At 36.5% G+C, this 17,961-nt stretch overlaps 1 protein-coding gene across 2 annotated transcripts; it reads right to left on the minus strand.

The window, feature by feature from the left end:
• Positions 1 to 51: 51 nt before the first annotated feature.
• On the minus strand, positions 52 to 10,690 carry baalcb (BAALC binder of MAP3K1 and KLF4 b). Of its 2 annotated transcripts, XM_087298149.1 has the most exons (6): positions 10,564 to 10,690; positions 7,723 to 9,303; positions 6,464 to 6,674; positions 4,622 to 6,393; positions 3,166 to 4,413; positions 52 to 936 (listed from the first exon to the last, which is right to left on the minus strand). In XM_087298149.1, the coding sequence occupies exons 5-6, from the start codon at positions 3,295 to 3,297 to the stop codon at positions 763 to 765; spliced, it is 306 nt and encodes a 101-aa protein (XP_087154275.1). In that variant the 5' UTR covers positions 3,298 to 4,413; positions 4,622 to 6,393; positions 6,464 to 6,674; positions 7,723 to 9,303; positions 10,564 to 10,690; the 3' UTR covers positions 52 to 762. The 2 variants fall into 2 exon arrangements, with proteins under 2 accessions (XP_087154275.1, XP_087154274.1); XM_087298148.1 differs by lacking the exons at positions 4,622 to 6,393; positions 6,464 to 6,674 and having other exon boundaries at positions 3,166 to 3,356; positions 8,902 to 9,303.
• Between the last annotated feature and the right edge of the window lie 7,271 nt (positions 10,691 to 17,961).

The following is a 17,961-nucleotide window of genomic DNA, read 5'->3' on the forward strand; positions in this document are numbered from 1 at the left end:
TTTGAAGCAAGAGAAAGACTGGAATACAGCAAGCGGTTATGCTCTTCCAAGTGACAGCAATAAATATTTAATAACTCTGCAATAACATCTTTCAGTCAGTAGAGCAGTGATGTATCAAACAGTATCGGAATAACACAACAAAGCGTCCAGTACCTTTTCTCCCCAAGTTGTATATGCTACAGAAACTGTAATCAGGCTTTGAACAAATGTTTGAAGGCAACAATAGTGTGGTAGTACTGTAAGTGTGCAGGATGTACAAAAGAGCCCTGTTTTTTAAAATCTAAAATCAAACGCAATACATCGACTTCAAGCCACTGGAAACAAACAAACAACAAAACAAACAAAAAACAAACACATATGTTTTTAGTATTTTGTTAAACAATTTACTTTTTTGAACACTTGTAACAAAGTCAGTCAGTAGGCCACTCAATTGCACTTCTTGATCCGTCATGTGCTTTCAGTGTATGTACAGTAGATCCTTTACTAAGACTCATTTTGTTGCCTTCAGAAAATGACATTTAACATTATTTTGACACACACTATAGAGAAAAGTACATAAAAATAGACATTTTTAAAGCGGTCAAATGTAACCGGAAAAAACAAAACAAAGACAAACAATACTTTGACCCTTGAATGAAACCCGTTAATCACAGCACTGATGAATTTCTTCATTTAGGTCGTCCCTGCTTTGTACTTCTTTGGTCCACACCTTCACCAAAGCTTTCAGGCCATCCAGATACAATCTTCATGAGGTCTTGAACCTCACTGAGGCACCGAGTCTATCGCTGTGGCCATCAGACCGTCCACGGGCTTCATCAGCTCATAGGTGGTCTGTGATGTCTCTTTGATCTTTCCGCTCTTGTCCACCTGCCGGATACTTTGAGTCACAGTGATGGTCACTTGCTTGGTGGACATCCTGTTGTCCTGCCATTTGGTCTCACAAATATTGACAGATTAGTAGACGTTGTTGTAAGGTTACACTGTTAACAATTTCTTGTAGACTCTACAGTAACTCACTGTAAATCAATTACAGCAAATATACTGTATTTACATTTACAGCACCGTTTATCTTGCTGTATATGTATTTACATATATGTGTGTATATCTTTAGTGTAAAATTATAGTCATTTTCACAATGCAACTTTAAAATACAGTAACATACAGTATAACTGTCCTACAGTAAATAGGTCATATTACAGTTAAATACTGTGTTATTTACAAAAACAGTGTATATTTACATGCTTATGCTGTGTTCACACCAGATGCGGAGGTGTTATTTGCATGTAAATAGACATGTGAACATTTTGATTTTACTTTCCTCAAATTCGCTTCATATTCATTCACATCGTAGATTCATTCGGTGCCATGTCTAAGTCTACTAGATCCTTTCAGAGGTGCACCCAGCTCTGTGAGCTCATCAACTTCCCCAGAAAATCTGTCTGGATGATAGAGGCTTTCAGTGGTGTTTCAGACTGAGCCGAGCACAGTTTGATGAACTGTTGTTCGGTGTCGGCAAGAGGATTTTTTCTCGGGACACCAACAACTTGCACTATGACATAATCATTCTTATACAAGAGCAAGGCCATGATTGGGTAACGTTCAGATTTTCAAACTTGAGTGATTTGAGTCAAACGTGCAAAACGCTCAACTCGCGTCACTTCATTCGTGCGAATTTCGTCATTCACGCGTTTTGCATCGCAGGACGTCTATTCGCATCTTTGCTTTGACTTAATATGTAAATCACTCACACTTGACACTTTATCCACGTCTGGTGTGAACGCAGCATAAAAGTTTCTTTCATACTAATGTTTCTTAAAAAAAGTCTAAAAATAAATTATATTTAAAAATTCTAATTATATATTGGATAGTTAAAATCCTGTAATCTGATTGGTTGAGCCTATTTAAAGCTGTTGTAAAAATACTCTATTAACATACACCTGTGAATATTGCTTGGCAACCTTTTCACTGTCGGTACTGAGCCAAAAAAGCTTTGTTTTGCACATGGAATAACTACAAGAAATAAGTGCTAAGAAGCTGCAGTTTACCATTCATTTTTTAACAGCTACGGTGTGTTTAGGCATGATGTATTCTGTATTAAACTCCTCATAGACTACAGCTGTACGATTGGATTCAATTTAGCAAAAACTGATTTAATTGTGGATAGATCTTCAAGGATATCATGAAAATGTTTGCTTATACACTTTGCCAAGCCCACACTGTAAAGAAATGAAAGCAACCCCTTAAGCCCAATAAAGAGATTAATTTATTTTCTTATTTTCTACTGAACAATATATATGTATAATAAGAATATATAAAATGTGTATATATATATATATATATATATATATATATATATATATATATATATATATATATATATATATATATATATATATATATATATATATATATATATATATATATATATATATATATATATATATATATATATATATATATATATCATACAATAAACTGAATTACATAATATTTTACATGAAACATTTACATTTAATTAACTCTTGTTAAACATGGACCTTTCTGATTTGTAAATATAATCAGTTAAATTAAATATTATATATTATATTAATTATATTAGTGCTTAAAGGGAAATGAAACTTTACTTATTATTTACTCTTTCCTCTTAGTGATTACTAAAACTACAGAAGATATTTTGAAGAAATCTGAAAACCTCTAACCATTGACTCTCTCAGATATCAAATATAGCAAATATCCTTTTATTTATAAAGGCAATGTGGACAGGTCAAGATTAAAAAAGTATAAAAATAAATGTATTTATAATAATATGAATTATATATATATATATATATATATATATATATATATATATATATATATATATATATATATATATATATATATATATATATATATATATAAATTAGGCATATACACCATACCATATAATGTGCATATTTTGAAAAACTACTTTGGAGAAAAAATTAACTATGAAAAGCGCTATACAAATACATTTGAAGTAAATTGAATTATATTCAATAAATTTGATTCTTCTTTTTGCTAATTATCGGTATTATAAAATTTATTTATTAATGTCATACATTTCTTTCACAATTACCTTAAAACACCCTAATTTTGTGTGTGACCTGCAGAAACCCTGGCAACAAATTCAATTTAAATACTTACTATTTCTTCAGTCCGCAGCACACTTCTCCTCTGCACAGTGGTAGCAGATGAAGACAGCACGTCCTGCTCTTGAGAAGAGAGGATTGCTGGGGTGCTGCCAGTTTTCATGTCATTCAGGCCCACCTCAGACATGGCAGAACACACTTTCAGATAAGCCTGAGCTGGTGTTGGCAGACCGTCATCAAAGAGATCTTTAAGGAGAAAATAAAAAGGATATCAGCAATTCTCACACTAAAGATGGCCTTTTAAGAAATATTTTACAGTTTAACTGACATCTATCTATTTATCTAGGTCAGGGGTGTTCAAACTCAGCTCTGCAGGGCCGGTGTCCTGCATATTTTAGTTCTAACCCCAATTAGACACACCTGAACTAGCTAATCAAGCTCTTTCCATGTACACTAGAAACCTCCAGGCAGGTGTGTTGAAGGAAGTGGTAGTTAAACTATGCAGCACACCGGCCCTCCAGGACTGACTTTGGACAGCCCTGATCAAGGTATAGGGTATAAACGATACATTGCTATATCAATTTTTTTGTGTAAAACATTGATACCTCAGTAAATTGTTTAAAGGGCTCTTATTACGCAAAATACATTTTGTAAGCTGTTTGGATGGAACCGTGTGTATGTATAGTGTGTCCACTTTCATGATATAAACACAAAATTTCTTGATGTCAAAATAGGATCCAAATCCCAGTTAATTTGAGGCCCACTGCAACATAGTAGTGTTTTTCCCCACTCACCAATTTGACTAACAGGCACGTTTTAGCATGTCTATATTGTCATGCATAAATGTGTCCACAAGACAGGATTTGCAAAGAAACTAGAATAAAAAGATCTGTTCCAACTCTCTGTGATCAGGTGCACCTCAAGAATGGGTTTAAAAGATTTTAATTTTTTTTAAAACAGTTAATGTTTGTAATAAAGAAAAGGCAAATATGTGCATACATGCCTTGAGGCAATAAAACATCAAAGCAGCAGTTGCTATTTGCAGCCAACTGGTCTTATGCACGGTTATTGTGGATTTCGATAAGCCAGGACATTTTCAGTAAACTATGTTGTCATTACACTTGCCGCGTTTCAGATCTACCTTGATGAAAACCAATAGTTGACACTGATTGAGACACAATTTAACGTAGGTCATACATAGGACAAGAAACCCTGAATCAAATTGCATTTTGCAGTGCTATGTCTTTAAAATATAGACATATATTAACACTTATTTCCTATTGATGTTGCACTTCATGGTGCTCTAATTGTCTTTTCATTTCATTCAACAACATAATAATAATAATTAAAATAATTAATTTTTTTCCACTGTTTCTTTAGTGTCAGTTAACAGCACATGTTCATGAAAGCAGTGCATGTCACGCTGCTGATGTATAACCTGCGAAAATATGCATGCAAAGAATGCGTCAGCAGCAAAACATGTTTGCAGTGCACAGTACACTCATGAAAGCATGCCCTGGACTGATGCTGAAATTGTACCTGAAATTACAACTGAAGCACTGATGACACACGGACAGTTTTAAATATGTTCTTGGCATTTTTCTGGACTATGATGGGACAGAAAGCTTACAGATTCATCTAAAATGTCTTCATTTGTATTCTGAATATGATCAAAGGTCTCAGGGGTTTGGAGGAACATGATGGTGAGTAATACATTTTTTAGCTGATCTAACACTTTAACCTTTATATTCTCCTTGTGTCATTTTAAATATTTTATTTTCATTTATAAAAGTTAAGTGTTCATGGTCAGATCCTTTATTGAAGGCCCTGCTGAAGAGACAAATCCCTGACACTGAACTTTTTGACCAGCTTGCCAAGACCAGACATGACTGATGTACAGTTTCACACATAAGGCCAATCATCCATCACTGGCTACATGACAACACTTACTTCATTTTTCAATATGCTTTAAGAGGTTTTGATGTGCCCTCGTAAATACCACACCATATTTGTTTGCTTATAGGCCAAAGGAGAAATTTTATGGATTTTATTTTGCATTTGAGAACTCAAAGGAACTATAAGAGTTTTTTAAAGAACAAAATTCCCTTGTGATGCATACAAATAACAAAATGCTACAAATAGATGCATTGCTAGCACCTGTATTGAATTATTGAGCAACATTGCATTTATGAAGAGAAAAACAAGTGGATTTTAGGGATGGCTGACTTGAAACTGACGTTTTGACACAGTGCTGAGATCCCAAAGCGCAAGTCTTTTAAAACACCGCACTGAATCATGATTCGAAACACCCAGGTCACGTTACTACAGTGTTTCAAAACATCAGCTCACATGACTAAAGCGCTTCAGAGCATTGGCCATTTCAGAAGTGTTTCAATACCTGGCTAATCTGCGTTTGACTGAGATGGTTAGAAAAAAACTCTAATCTCATGTAGCATGTGCAGTGGCTCTCAAAATGGGGGTGACAATGAAGGGGGGTCGCCTGGTGATTTCCAAAAATCTATTTAAGAATTACCGTATTTTATCCATAACCTACTGAAGAGAAAAAATAGTCGTTTATAGTTAATATATACTATATAGTTACTATAGTAGCTTATAGTTACTAGTTCGATTGGATTGCGACCCCTGGGGTAATTACATTATATTAAAGACAGATCAATGTTAAAACAACATGTTACGAGAACAGAATAGTTGCATCCCCCTGGATTCAAACTCATTATCTGTGCATGCTAGTAAGGAAGTGTCACTGCTTCACTAAATCACCTGAAACCTCAATTTTACAACGTGGGGTTTAATACCTCAATTTGTGTTACTGTGTCTTTGCTGAAGCTGTTCCAGGGCAGTACATAAAAATTGACCACCAAGTGTCAGTGTAGAGATGGATTTCGAAACGTTTTGAAGCTTCGACACATAAACTTCAACTGTTTTAGTGTTTCATGAAGCCTCGTTATGCCCACCATTGAATTCTGCCAATTTTATTGTTTTATCTAATGACATCATGTGCTGTTTTGGTTTGTACAAGCGTCTTTGGTGGGTGTTGTTTATATTTAATGTTGCGCACCAGGGTTCAGACTTGTTCAAAAAACACACTAACAGCTATTACAGTTTGTCTTGATTTTAAAGGGCACCTATTTTACCACTTTTCAAGATTTAAGATGTCTTTTGCGTCTCCAGATATATCTGTAAAGTTTCAGCTCAAAACACCCATCAGATTATTTATTATACCTTTAAGAATATTGGATTTTCTGCTCTAAACACAATGGAGCTGTTTTTTTTTTTTTTTTTTTTTTTTGCATGTGCCTTTAATGTTCTCCCTGCCCAACGTTCCCACGTGCCTGTTAGAGTGTGCCTCAATCTCCACCTCGCCTGTGTCAGATGAACAACACAGTGAACATGAAGGAAGCAGATCTAACAAACCATTTGTGAAAAATACTACAGTAAGAACTTACCCAATGATTATTTGATGTATTTGTTGTGGAGTTAATGAGTCGTTGAGGACGATGAGTCACACACACTGTCGTTACAAAGTTCCCGTTTGACTTTGCACTGTTTTTTAGGGATGGGAAGATTAACCGATATGTATCGATGCGCGGTCATGCGAGTGCACGATGCGAGTGCATCGGTTGAGCAGCAGAGGATGAATGAAATTTTGGAAGCAAATCGAGATGCATCGGTTTTTGCGAGATGCATCGATTTTTCCGAGATACAGCTTATATTTTTAATATAGAATGTATTTTTTATTTATTAACAAGTGTTGTCAACCTGTTTTTGGCGCATAATTTAATCGACCTACATAAAGTAAGCCTTAGTAAGCATTGCATTGTTCATCTGCAAAGATATTCAGCCTAGTGTCACGGAGAACGAAGGTTTTAAACACCTCCTCCTGTTAATTTTTATTTAATTATAATAATAATAATATTAATAATAATAATGATAAAAATAATTGGGTGTCACGGTGGCACAGTGGGTAGTTTGACCACCTCACAGCAAGAAGATTGCTGGTTTGTTATATTTTTATTAGCCTGTTGTTTACAGTGACAGTGATGTTTCAAAGCAGCATAACACTGCTAGTTCACAACCTTAAGTTTTGAATAATCAGTGGCAAAATATATCTTTGTAAAACTTGTTTTCATAGTTGAAAAGTTAAATCACAATTCTTGTTGTGCAATGCTAAATTTATTTATGTTGAAAGAGTGCAAATATATACATATTTTTTTAATATATATTGCACTTATACATTCTGTTTATCTTGAAAATACTTAAATAATATGTGCTATATGTTCTAAAATGGCCCTCTACTGTAAACTGACACTCTGGCTCTGAGAGAAGAGCCAGTTTGTAAAAAAAAGTCTTGGTTTTGCTTGGTTTATAAATAATCAAACTCATTCAATGGCACAGCATCCTCTTTCACATCATCTCATAAACTTGATTTAATTAGTTAGTGCTGAAATATCGCATCGTATCGTGATATGGGTGTGAATCGTATCGTGTTGCATCGCAATATGTCACAAATGTATCGCTAATATATCGGATCGTATTCTTTGTATCGAGATGCGTATCGGATCGGCATTATAGCTTAGATGCCCAACCCTACTGTTTTTGCTTGGCAAATGTGACGGTATACACATTAATATTCACTGTGTTATGAATATCTGTTAATGTATAAAATAAACCTGATTTAAAAATCACAATCTGGGATTGAAGCGTCTTCTTTTATGATTGAACTGACATGCGGCTGTGGTTTAAAAGATGGTAAAATTGCTTTAATTCAGTACAAATATGCACTGTTTTAACAACATTTCAAACTTATAAAACTCATTCTTGATCACATTTGATGAAGATTGTTTATAGAGAGCTGAACAGAACTTTTAATCCCAGTTGCTTTGCACACATCCTGTCTTGTGGATATGATTATACGTGTTACTACAGAGACATGTTAATACGCGCCTGTCAATCAATTCAGTGGGCGGGGAAACTGCACTACTACGTCACATTGTGGTCGGCATAAAAAGGGAGGGATTTGGATCCTATTCTAACATCAGGAAATTTCAATTGAAAATAAGAGACTTAATGTCTTTATATCACCCCAATATGACTGTGGACATACTATACCCACAGTTCTGTCCAAACAGCTTACAAAAGATTATTTTCATCATAGGTGCTCTTTAAAAATCAAAGTTAGACTTGTAGTAAGTGTAAATGAGAATCTGAAATCAATTGTCAAGTTTCCCCATGTTATGTAGCTGTTTTTGACTATCACTATAAAGCTGCACTGATGTCTGTATTGTTAAAAATGTTATACAATTGAAGGTGACTATATATAGACATCTCCCCAACAGGGCTAATAATCCTAATACAAAACAAGAATTGAAATAATGACACCTGTAGTCATTATGAATACCACTTTAATGATCCATTAGCAGTTAATCTGAATTCTTTCATTTACACACTACCGTCTAAAGTGCTACAACTCTGCACAAAGAGGTATGGAGTGCTTATTGTGCTCATCCCTGCTCATATTGTTGTATTGAAGTACTGAAGGGACTTAACCATTGCCATGGCAACAAGAGGCCTACTTCAATGACTTGCTCACCAACAGCAGACTCGCAACACTTTCCCTGTGCTTTTGGCAAAGAAATCTCTTTTGAAGGCTTTTACAGGTTACACCAGGCTGACTAAGTTCAAATGTGATGTCAGATGTGTTTAACCGTGTTTAACTGAAACTGTGAGATTTTCAAAAGCATTATAAATGACACTCTCAGTCCGTTCTTACCCAGGTTGGCAGTTTTCTCTGAAGGAAAGCCCACCTCTGAAGAGTTTTCTGAAGGGATGCTTTGGATGGAGGACAGGGGGATGTCTGTGTCTGTGCTGGTCAGCCAAGTGGACTCTGTCTCTTTGGTCCAGCTTTCCATGTATCTCGGTTCCAACACATCTGTCCTGGAGCCTCCACAACCCATAATGTCAAAGGCAAATCCACACCTACACAGCCTCGGATGGCAGGTCCATTAGAACACCTCCCGAATAGCAAATGAAAGGTGTTTAATAAATGAATTCGAGAGCATGACACATTGCCATCAAGTGTAAAAGTTATGTAATTTAGTATCAAGAACCCATATTAGCAAAAATGAGTCGTCCATTGTCCAGGGCAGTCAAACATTGAGATCTGGGATTGATTCTGTTGAAGAGAAGTGATAGATGTTGGTCAATTATTTCTATGTCATTTACGTAATTCTGTAAATGGATAGCTACACAAATTAACTCACATTATTATCTATGTACCAAACATAAAATTGGACACAGAAGTTCTAACGGTTTTCCACTAAAATCACATTAAAAACGTCAAATGTTAATAATTAAAACCAGTGACATACAATGTAATTTTAAATTTAGTATTGGAACATCTTCCATTAAAATTTAACATGCCACTAATAGAACAACAAGGGCATTATCCCTTTAACTGCCCCATCAAGAAAAATTATGGATTGCATTTCTTAACTCCTAAAGTAGCTAGTTAACACACTTAATGCTTTTTTAACACATCCCCTAATTTCTAAAACATGAACCTCTACCAAATGGTTATGTCGGTTTCCGGTAAAAGTACCGGAATTAATACATAAACTATAAAAAATCTGAAAATATAAAGTGTAAGACCATTTTATTTAAAAATATTATCAAATTAAAACATTTCTAAATGCTAAATAATCTTTATTTTTAGAAGTATGCCATAAAATATTTCAGATTCTCATTTTCAACATTTTTTTCTTGTTTGTTTGTTTACAATAAAACCAAAATCAAGTGTAGTAGTGCAAAAGGATTATATTTCATTTATTATAATTTTTTTGTAAACCAACAATGCTGTGTGTGAACTATTATTTAAAACACTTATTCTTTAAATGACTTGAGCATTATTTAAAACTAACAAAATATGGACAACCATTTGGTAGAGCAGGGAGTTAACGGGTTATAGTTTACAGTAAAACTCATATAGGTCTATTGCTAACCATTAAAGCAATTACTAATTCTATGAGCGTTTCTATATGTATTTTTTTTTCCGGCAGCGATTTTAAAAACGAATTAGATTGATTTGTTTCATCATTTCCCTGGCATGCTGGTTCACTCGTAATACATACATAATGTAAACAAAGACAAGTTGGTCATATTATAGGTTCCAAAAATAAATAAACCGACAAATACATTCGGAATAAATCAATTTAGCGATGCTCATTGATCGGTAATCATTAATCGACTGATAATTCTGTATATGAGCTTCGTTGTTTGTGATGACGGCGCGTTGCTGCTCTCACATAATTGGAAATGTGATAATAATATGCAGAAACACGCATTACGCTGGCATGCAGTGGGATAAAAAAGATTAGGTTATACAGTTATTCGAACCGGTTTGGTCTTTCGCAAGATGAATTTGTTTAGACATTACCTTAAGTCGACAGAGGATTCAGTATCAGGAATCGAACTGTTTTATCGGTATGTTCGCTGTATATTGGAATAAAATATTATTTCCACGATTCGTAGAGAAGCTTCACCGCGACGAAAAACCAAACACTGAGAGATGATGATGACACTCCCCCATCTCCCTCTCTCACTCTCCCTCTCTGCTGGTGTAAATGATGCTGACCCTCCCTTCTCTTGACCCTAAACCGTGGGAAAAATAGTGACAGTAACGAGTTATGTGTAAATGTAAAAAAGGATTTTGGTCCTTCCTTTTTTGTTAATGTTATTTATTATTATTATTATCATTATTATTAATATGTGTAAATGTAAAAAAGGATTTTGGTCCTTCCTTTTTTGTTAATGTTATTTATTATTATTATTATTATTATTATTATTATTGTGCAAGAAAGAAGATTTACAAAGATACATTATGAGCAAAGAGGCTAAAAGGGTTACAGCAATTTAAAATTCCAGCAAATTAAATTTATTACACCAAGAAAGAGTTTTACATGCAATAGAATTGTTAGAGTTCAAATATAAATCAAAATCCTTTCAGAAAATAAAAAAGGGTGTTTCTTTAAAATTATTACATTTATGGATGTAAATTTAGCCAGAAAAAGTTATAAATTAATAATACATTTACAATCAAAAGAATCTAAGCTCAAACAGTAACCAAAGAATAAAATTTTTGAGGAAAAAAAAAAGGAAATTAGAAGGATTTTGGTCCTTCTTGACAGCATTTGAAAACCCTCTGTGATGCTTCAGTGTTTCATTATTGTGATATTTATGTATCCCTTCATATAAGGGGGTACAGTTTGCAGTAAAATTGCATGTTTCCTTCTGAAAACATAGGTTTGTACACATCTACTTGCTATATTGCTGTTATTGTAGACTAGATGTCAGTTCCATGTAGGCTACTGATGACATTTACATAAATGTACCCATGAATCAACATTTGATTACATTTCTGCTTAATTCAGATAATGGCAAATGCCCTGCTAAAGTGATTCAGATGAATAAATGGCATGGCTATATATATGTATACCCATATTGCTGCTTTCATTTTTTGGTTTATAGTCTGAAAAGTACATCAAGGCTTCTTGCTCTAATGCATGCACTATTACTTTTGTTTTGCCATACAGTATTTAAAAAACGGATCAAAATAAGACAGAAAAAAAATCTCTTTTTGTCCATTACATTTTTATACTGTAAATTAGACTGCTGCAGTTGAAAGCATAGAGCATTAGAGATGTTAATATACAATATTTTGCTTAGATCTGTTTAGACAAACTGAAAACACCACTAGAATAAGTTATTTGATCGTATGCCATCTTTGTGATATGATCTAAACAATGATTCTAGTGAAAATATTATACACTTTAAAAAAAATGGTCATGATTTTAATGGTAAAAATTTTAAACAAAAAGGGAAGTTTATTTATAAACTAATTTCGAGTGGATCACATGCTTATGATTGACCACAGATGCTCCAGATGATTCCTAACTCACTATAAATAACCAGAGTTACTTACCACAGTCATCTTTGTCTTGAAGAATCCCCCCTTCCAACCTTACTCCTCCCTTTTCCTTGATAGGGTTGCACAGCAGCTCAGGGGTTAGCACTGTTGCCTCATAGCTAGAGTCCCTGGTCCAAGTCTTTAACAGGCCAGTTGACGGTTCTGTGCAGAATATACATGTCCTCCCCGTGCTCGTGTGGGTTTCCCCCAGGTTCTCCAGTTTCCTCCCACAATCCAAAAACATGCAAGGTGAATTGACCAAACCAAATTGGCACCATAGATAAGTCCTTAATCAGCAACATCTTTCTGTACCAATCCCTAATATGTCATTATGCATAATAAGCTGGGGAGCTCTTGAGATCTAGCTCAAACTACCCTCTCACCCTGCAAACAAGAGGGAGCCCCGGGCTTAAGGATCTTCTGAGATCAGGGCTCTCTCCCAGGACAGCATGCCAAATACGCTTTATAATCAACCAACAGTTAAGTGTGAACTCTTGAAATATTACCTAGTTAACAGCATGGCAAAAAAGTGATGTTGACTTAATTTACAAAAACTGGATGCCATAAAATTAAATTAACTGTGCATATTTATACTAATGAGATGCAAAACATTACTCGTTTTTACAATTCTCGTTTCGTTTTTAAAGAATTTTTTTTTTTTTAAAGCAAAGCCTAATTAATCCCCTTTTCCTTACTAAATACAGCGAATATTCATGTAGATTAGAGTTTAATGTTACATTTAATGTGTTTTGTAGTTGTGTTTCTTTGCTTGTGGAAAAGCTGTTTGTGATGCACTTGGGTTCATCATGTAGTCATTGCTACTGGTGGTGTGGTTTTGTCTGGTTGTTTATTACAAATTAAGGTATACCTTGGATAGTATTACTTCAAAATGTTGATTTGTTAACATTGTACAAATTAAGAAAATATGGTAGTTTACTGTAATTTTACAGAAGAATTCTGGCAACCACAGCTGCTGTTGTTTTACTGCAAATTTTACAGTTTTTTAAAGTGTTGCCCATTAACTAATGTTAGTAATACAATGAAAAAGAAACAAAGAAACTAATTTGCAATATCACAAATTATTATTCTTATTACAGTTATTATGTTATCAAAATGGGCAACGCGGTGGTGCAGTAGTGCTGTCGCCTCACAGCAAGAAGGTTGCTGGTTCGAGCATTGGCCGGGTCAGTTGACATTTCTGTGTGGAGTTTGCATGTTCTCCCCGTGTTCGTGTGGGTTTCCTCGGGGTGCTCTGGTTTCTCCCACAAGTCCAAATACATGTGCTATAGGTGAATTGGGTAAGATAAATTGTTTATAGTGTATGTATGTGAATGAGTGTGTGTGGGTTTTCCAGTGATGGGTTGCGGCTGGAAGGGCATCCGCTGCATAAAACGTATGCTGGATAAGTTGGCAGTTCATTCCGCTGTGGCGACCCCAGATAATAAACGAACTATGCCAAAAAGAAAATGAATGAATATTATTAAAATGTTATCAATATTTGGTTAACATGGGAATTTTTTTTTCTAAAAGTTAGCATTTATCAGGCTTTAAAAATATACTTTTAAATACTTTAAAGACTGTTTTGTAAATGTCCCTTGAGATTGAATGATTTTTTTGCATAGATTCATCACATCATAAAATAGTTAAAGTTTATCATGAAATTGTGGTGCAAATTCTGTCATTGCTTACTGATATTCATTAATTTATTCAATAATATATGTGGGACATTGCACATTGCACAAAAAAAAAAAAAAATAAAATATATATATATATATATATATATATATATATATATATATATATATATATATATATATATATATATATATATATATATATTTATGCGGTAAATGCGGTATAGGTGAATTGGGTAGGCTAAATTGTCCATAGTGTATGTGTGTGTGTGTATGTGTGGATGTTTGGCGACCCCGGATTAAAAAGGGGACTAAGCCGACAAGAATGATTGAATGAATAATATATATACATATATATATATAGGTCCCATCTACCCCTTATCTGTTTGATCACGGGTCCAGCTGTAGTCACTCAGCCATCTATTTAAGCAGGCTGGTTTGTTTCACTCTTTGCAAAGTCTTGTTTGCATCTCGTTGAAATTTCTGAGCGTTTATATCCTACTTTGATTTACCTGTTGTGACCCTGCCTGTTTACCGTTTACAATCGCTTGCTGCCTGCCCTGACCATTTGCCTATTGATGACCACGATTCTGTTTCTCTGCCTTTGTTTGATTACATTTATAATAAAACTGCACGATGGATCCCAATCTTTGTGACGAATCATTACTGAAGACTTTGCTATGCTACGATCCAGCAGCTATCACTCACTTGTCCTCAGCACTATCTACACAGGCAAGTCAACTCGCCGCACACCATCATCAGCTGAAACACCTGACGTCACTAACCGAGGAAATGGTGAAGGTGCTCCAGAACCTGCATATCTCGCCGCCGGCTGCTGCCATGGCATCAACAAATGGCCCCGTTACACCCGTCATGGAAATGCCATCTCAAGTGAGTCCTCGCCTCGCCTTTCTGGAAAAGTTTGATGGTGACCCGACGAAGTGTAAAGAATTTTTACTTCAGTGCTCTCTCTTTGTCAGCCAACAACCCACGCTCTTTACAACGGACTCCAGTAAGATTGCTTTTGTTTTCTCTCTGCTAACGGGCAAGGCATTAGAATGGGCTACGGCAATGTGGAAGGAGGATGGCACCGCTTTTCCTTCGGTTAAGGATTTCTCAGAGCGTTTTAGTGAGGTGTTTGATCATCTCTGAGAAGGGAGAACCGCTGACGAGCAGCTATTGGAATTAACGCAGGGAAAAATGACCGCGACTGAATACGCTCTCACCTTTCGTACGCTTGCTGCATGACTGTGTGGGTGGATCATCATTGTTTAGAAGGGGATTGAATCATGAACTACAATCCAAGCTGGCATGTCGAGATGAAGGAAATCATCTCAAGCAGTTTATGGCACTTAACATTCAGATTGATAACCTCGTCAGAGCTCGATGATGACATGTTCCCCACAGTTCTCATCGTATATATCCCTACCTGTTGCCACTGATGAATCCGAACCCATGCAAGTTAACTCCTATCATCTCTCCTCTGAAGAACGAAATTGTCGCTTAACACAATGACTATGTATATACTGTGGTCAACCAAACCATCTTCGAGTTTCCTGTCCGTCATGTCCAAACCCAGCTTCCCAAGATCGGGTGAGTTTTCCTGTACATTCATTGAATGCTGATACGTGTGTCAACATACCAATTATACCACTGAGATAAATGGACACGAGATAACAACAAAAGCATTGTTAGATTCAAAAGCAGCAGGAAAATTCATGTCTAAAAAATTTGCATACCGACATAATATACCTTTAACTCGCTGTTCCTCTCCTTTGACAGTGGAGGCAATAGATGGACGCCCACTAGGATCTGGACAAATATCACATCTCACGCAAGAACTCAAAATGCAAACGGGTATTCTACACACAGAAATGATCCAATTTTACATCCTTGTAACACCTTGCCCTCCCATAATACTTGGACTACCCTGGCTGCGAAGGCATAATCCAGACATTAACTGGAGGATGGGACAAATTGTTATATGGAAGGAGACCTGTTTTTCTGAATGCATCACCCCCATCCCACCTCTGTCTATTCGATCTGTCACCGTCTCTGATGAAGTCAATTGTGACATTAACATCCCACCTGAATATACTGACATGTCTCTGGCCTTTAGCAGAATCGAAGCCACTAAATTTCCTCCTCACCGGAGCTATGATTGTGCCATTGATCTGTTACCAGAGACAATGCCCCCTAGAGGACGGATCTTTCCCCTATCCAAACCTGAAACAGAGGCCAAGGAAAAAAACATCAATGAGGAATTAATACACCAGACTTGACCTACGGAGTGCATACAACCTTATACGCATTAGCAAGGGAGATGAATGGAAATTTCGGTTCTCCACAAGCACAGCGCATTACGAATACCTGGTCATGCCTTTCAGCCTGGTAAACAGTCCATCCGGGTTCCAGTCATTTGTTAATGACATCTTCAGAGATCTCCTAAATCGCAGAGTCATAGTATATATAGATGACATTCTGGTATACACTGATACCCTAGAAGAACACATCCATCATGTACGATTGGTGCTCAAATGACTCATCAAACATCAACTCTATGCTAAAGCTTAGAAATGTGAATTCCTCCAAACATCCACCTCATTCCTGGGCTACATCATTAGTCATGAAGGTCTGGCCATGGACGAACGGAAGGTGAACTCAATTCTTAATTAGCCTCAGCCATCAACCTTGAAAGAACTTTAACGCTTTGTTGGTTTCGCCAATTTTTACCGATGCTTTATTCGGAACTTTAGCTCTGTTGCACAACCCCTAACATCATTGGTAAAAAAAGGAGCCCACCCAGTCTACAGTGGTCACATCCAGCCACCCAGGCATTTCAACAACTGAAAAAACGGTTCGTCACAGCTCCCATTCTGCACCATCCCAACCCTGAACACCCCTTCATTGTTGAAGTGGATGCTTCAAATACTGGCATGGGTGCAATACTGTCTCAGAGACAGGGGTCACCCCCCAAATTATATCCTTGTGCCTTCTATTCCAGGAAGCTAAATTATGATGATGTTGGTGATAGGGAACTGCCGGCCATGCAATCAGCCTTTGAAGAATGGTGTCACTGGTTGGAGGGGTTTACCCATCCATTCACTGTTTTGACGGATTATAAGAATCTGGAATATCTAAGAACTGCCAAGAGACTTAACCCGAAGCAAGCACGCTGGTCCCTGTCCTTTACCCACTTCAAGTTTTTGGTCACCTATTGTCCCGGATCAAAAAATACGAAAGCAGATGCCCTGTCACAACAATTTGAAGGTGATCAAATCTCACAAGTTCCTAAGAATATTCTGTCTCCCAGTCTCATTGTTGCACCCATCCAATGGGACATAATTGCCGAAATTGAACAAGCTAATGCCCAGTCAGAGACCCCAGCTGAATGTCCTACCAATAAGATATATGTCCCAGAAACTTTACGGACTCAAGTATTAGAACTAGTACACTCTCTGCCCAACTTCAGACACCCTGGCATTAACGATACAGTTCATCTACTGCAAAATTGTTTCTGGTGGCCATCGTTGTCCAAGGAAACCACCACATTTATTTAACAGTGCATAACCTGCACTACTCGAAAACCATCACGACAACTGCCTGCCGATTTACTCCAACCTCTCACAGTACCACAACGCCCCTGGTCACACATTGCCATTGATTTCATTACGGATCTACCCACGTCCAATAATTGTACCACCATCCTCACAGTCATCGACAAATTTTTAAAAGCTTGCCATTTCATACCTGTACCCAAACTCCCAACTGCTCTGCAAACTGCAGAACATTTATGCAACTTAGTATTTCGATTTTACGGCTTACCTGAGGATATTGTCTCAGATAGAGGGCCTCAGTTTACATCTAGAGTCTGGTCAGCTTTCTTTAAAATGCTCAACGTCAACGTCAGTCTAACTTCTGGTTATCACCCCCAAGCCAAAGGCCAAACCGAAATAATAATCAAGAAATTACCCGTTTCCTTCGTTCCTACTGCAGCCAACATCAGATTGACTGGAGTCGTTATCTAATGTGGGCTGAATACGTCCAAAATTCCATTCAAAAATCCTCGACTGGTCTAACCCTATTTCAGTGCATTCTGGGATTCCAACCCCCACGGTTTCCCTGGTCCGTCGTCCCAACCCAGAATACATTCCTGGTCAGTGCGCTCGGTTATCTACCAGAGATCTGCGCCTTTGATTACCCTGCAAAAAACTCAGTCCCAGGTACTTGGGCC

The sequence above is a fragment of the Danio rerio genome, chromosome 20 (genome assembly GCF_052040795.2).
Source record: "Danio rerio strain M-AB ecotype USA chromosome 20, GRCz13ab, whole genome shotgun sequence".
Lineage (NCBI taxonomy): Eukaryota > Metazoa > Chordata > Actinopteri > Cypriniformes > Danionidae > Danio > Danio rerio.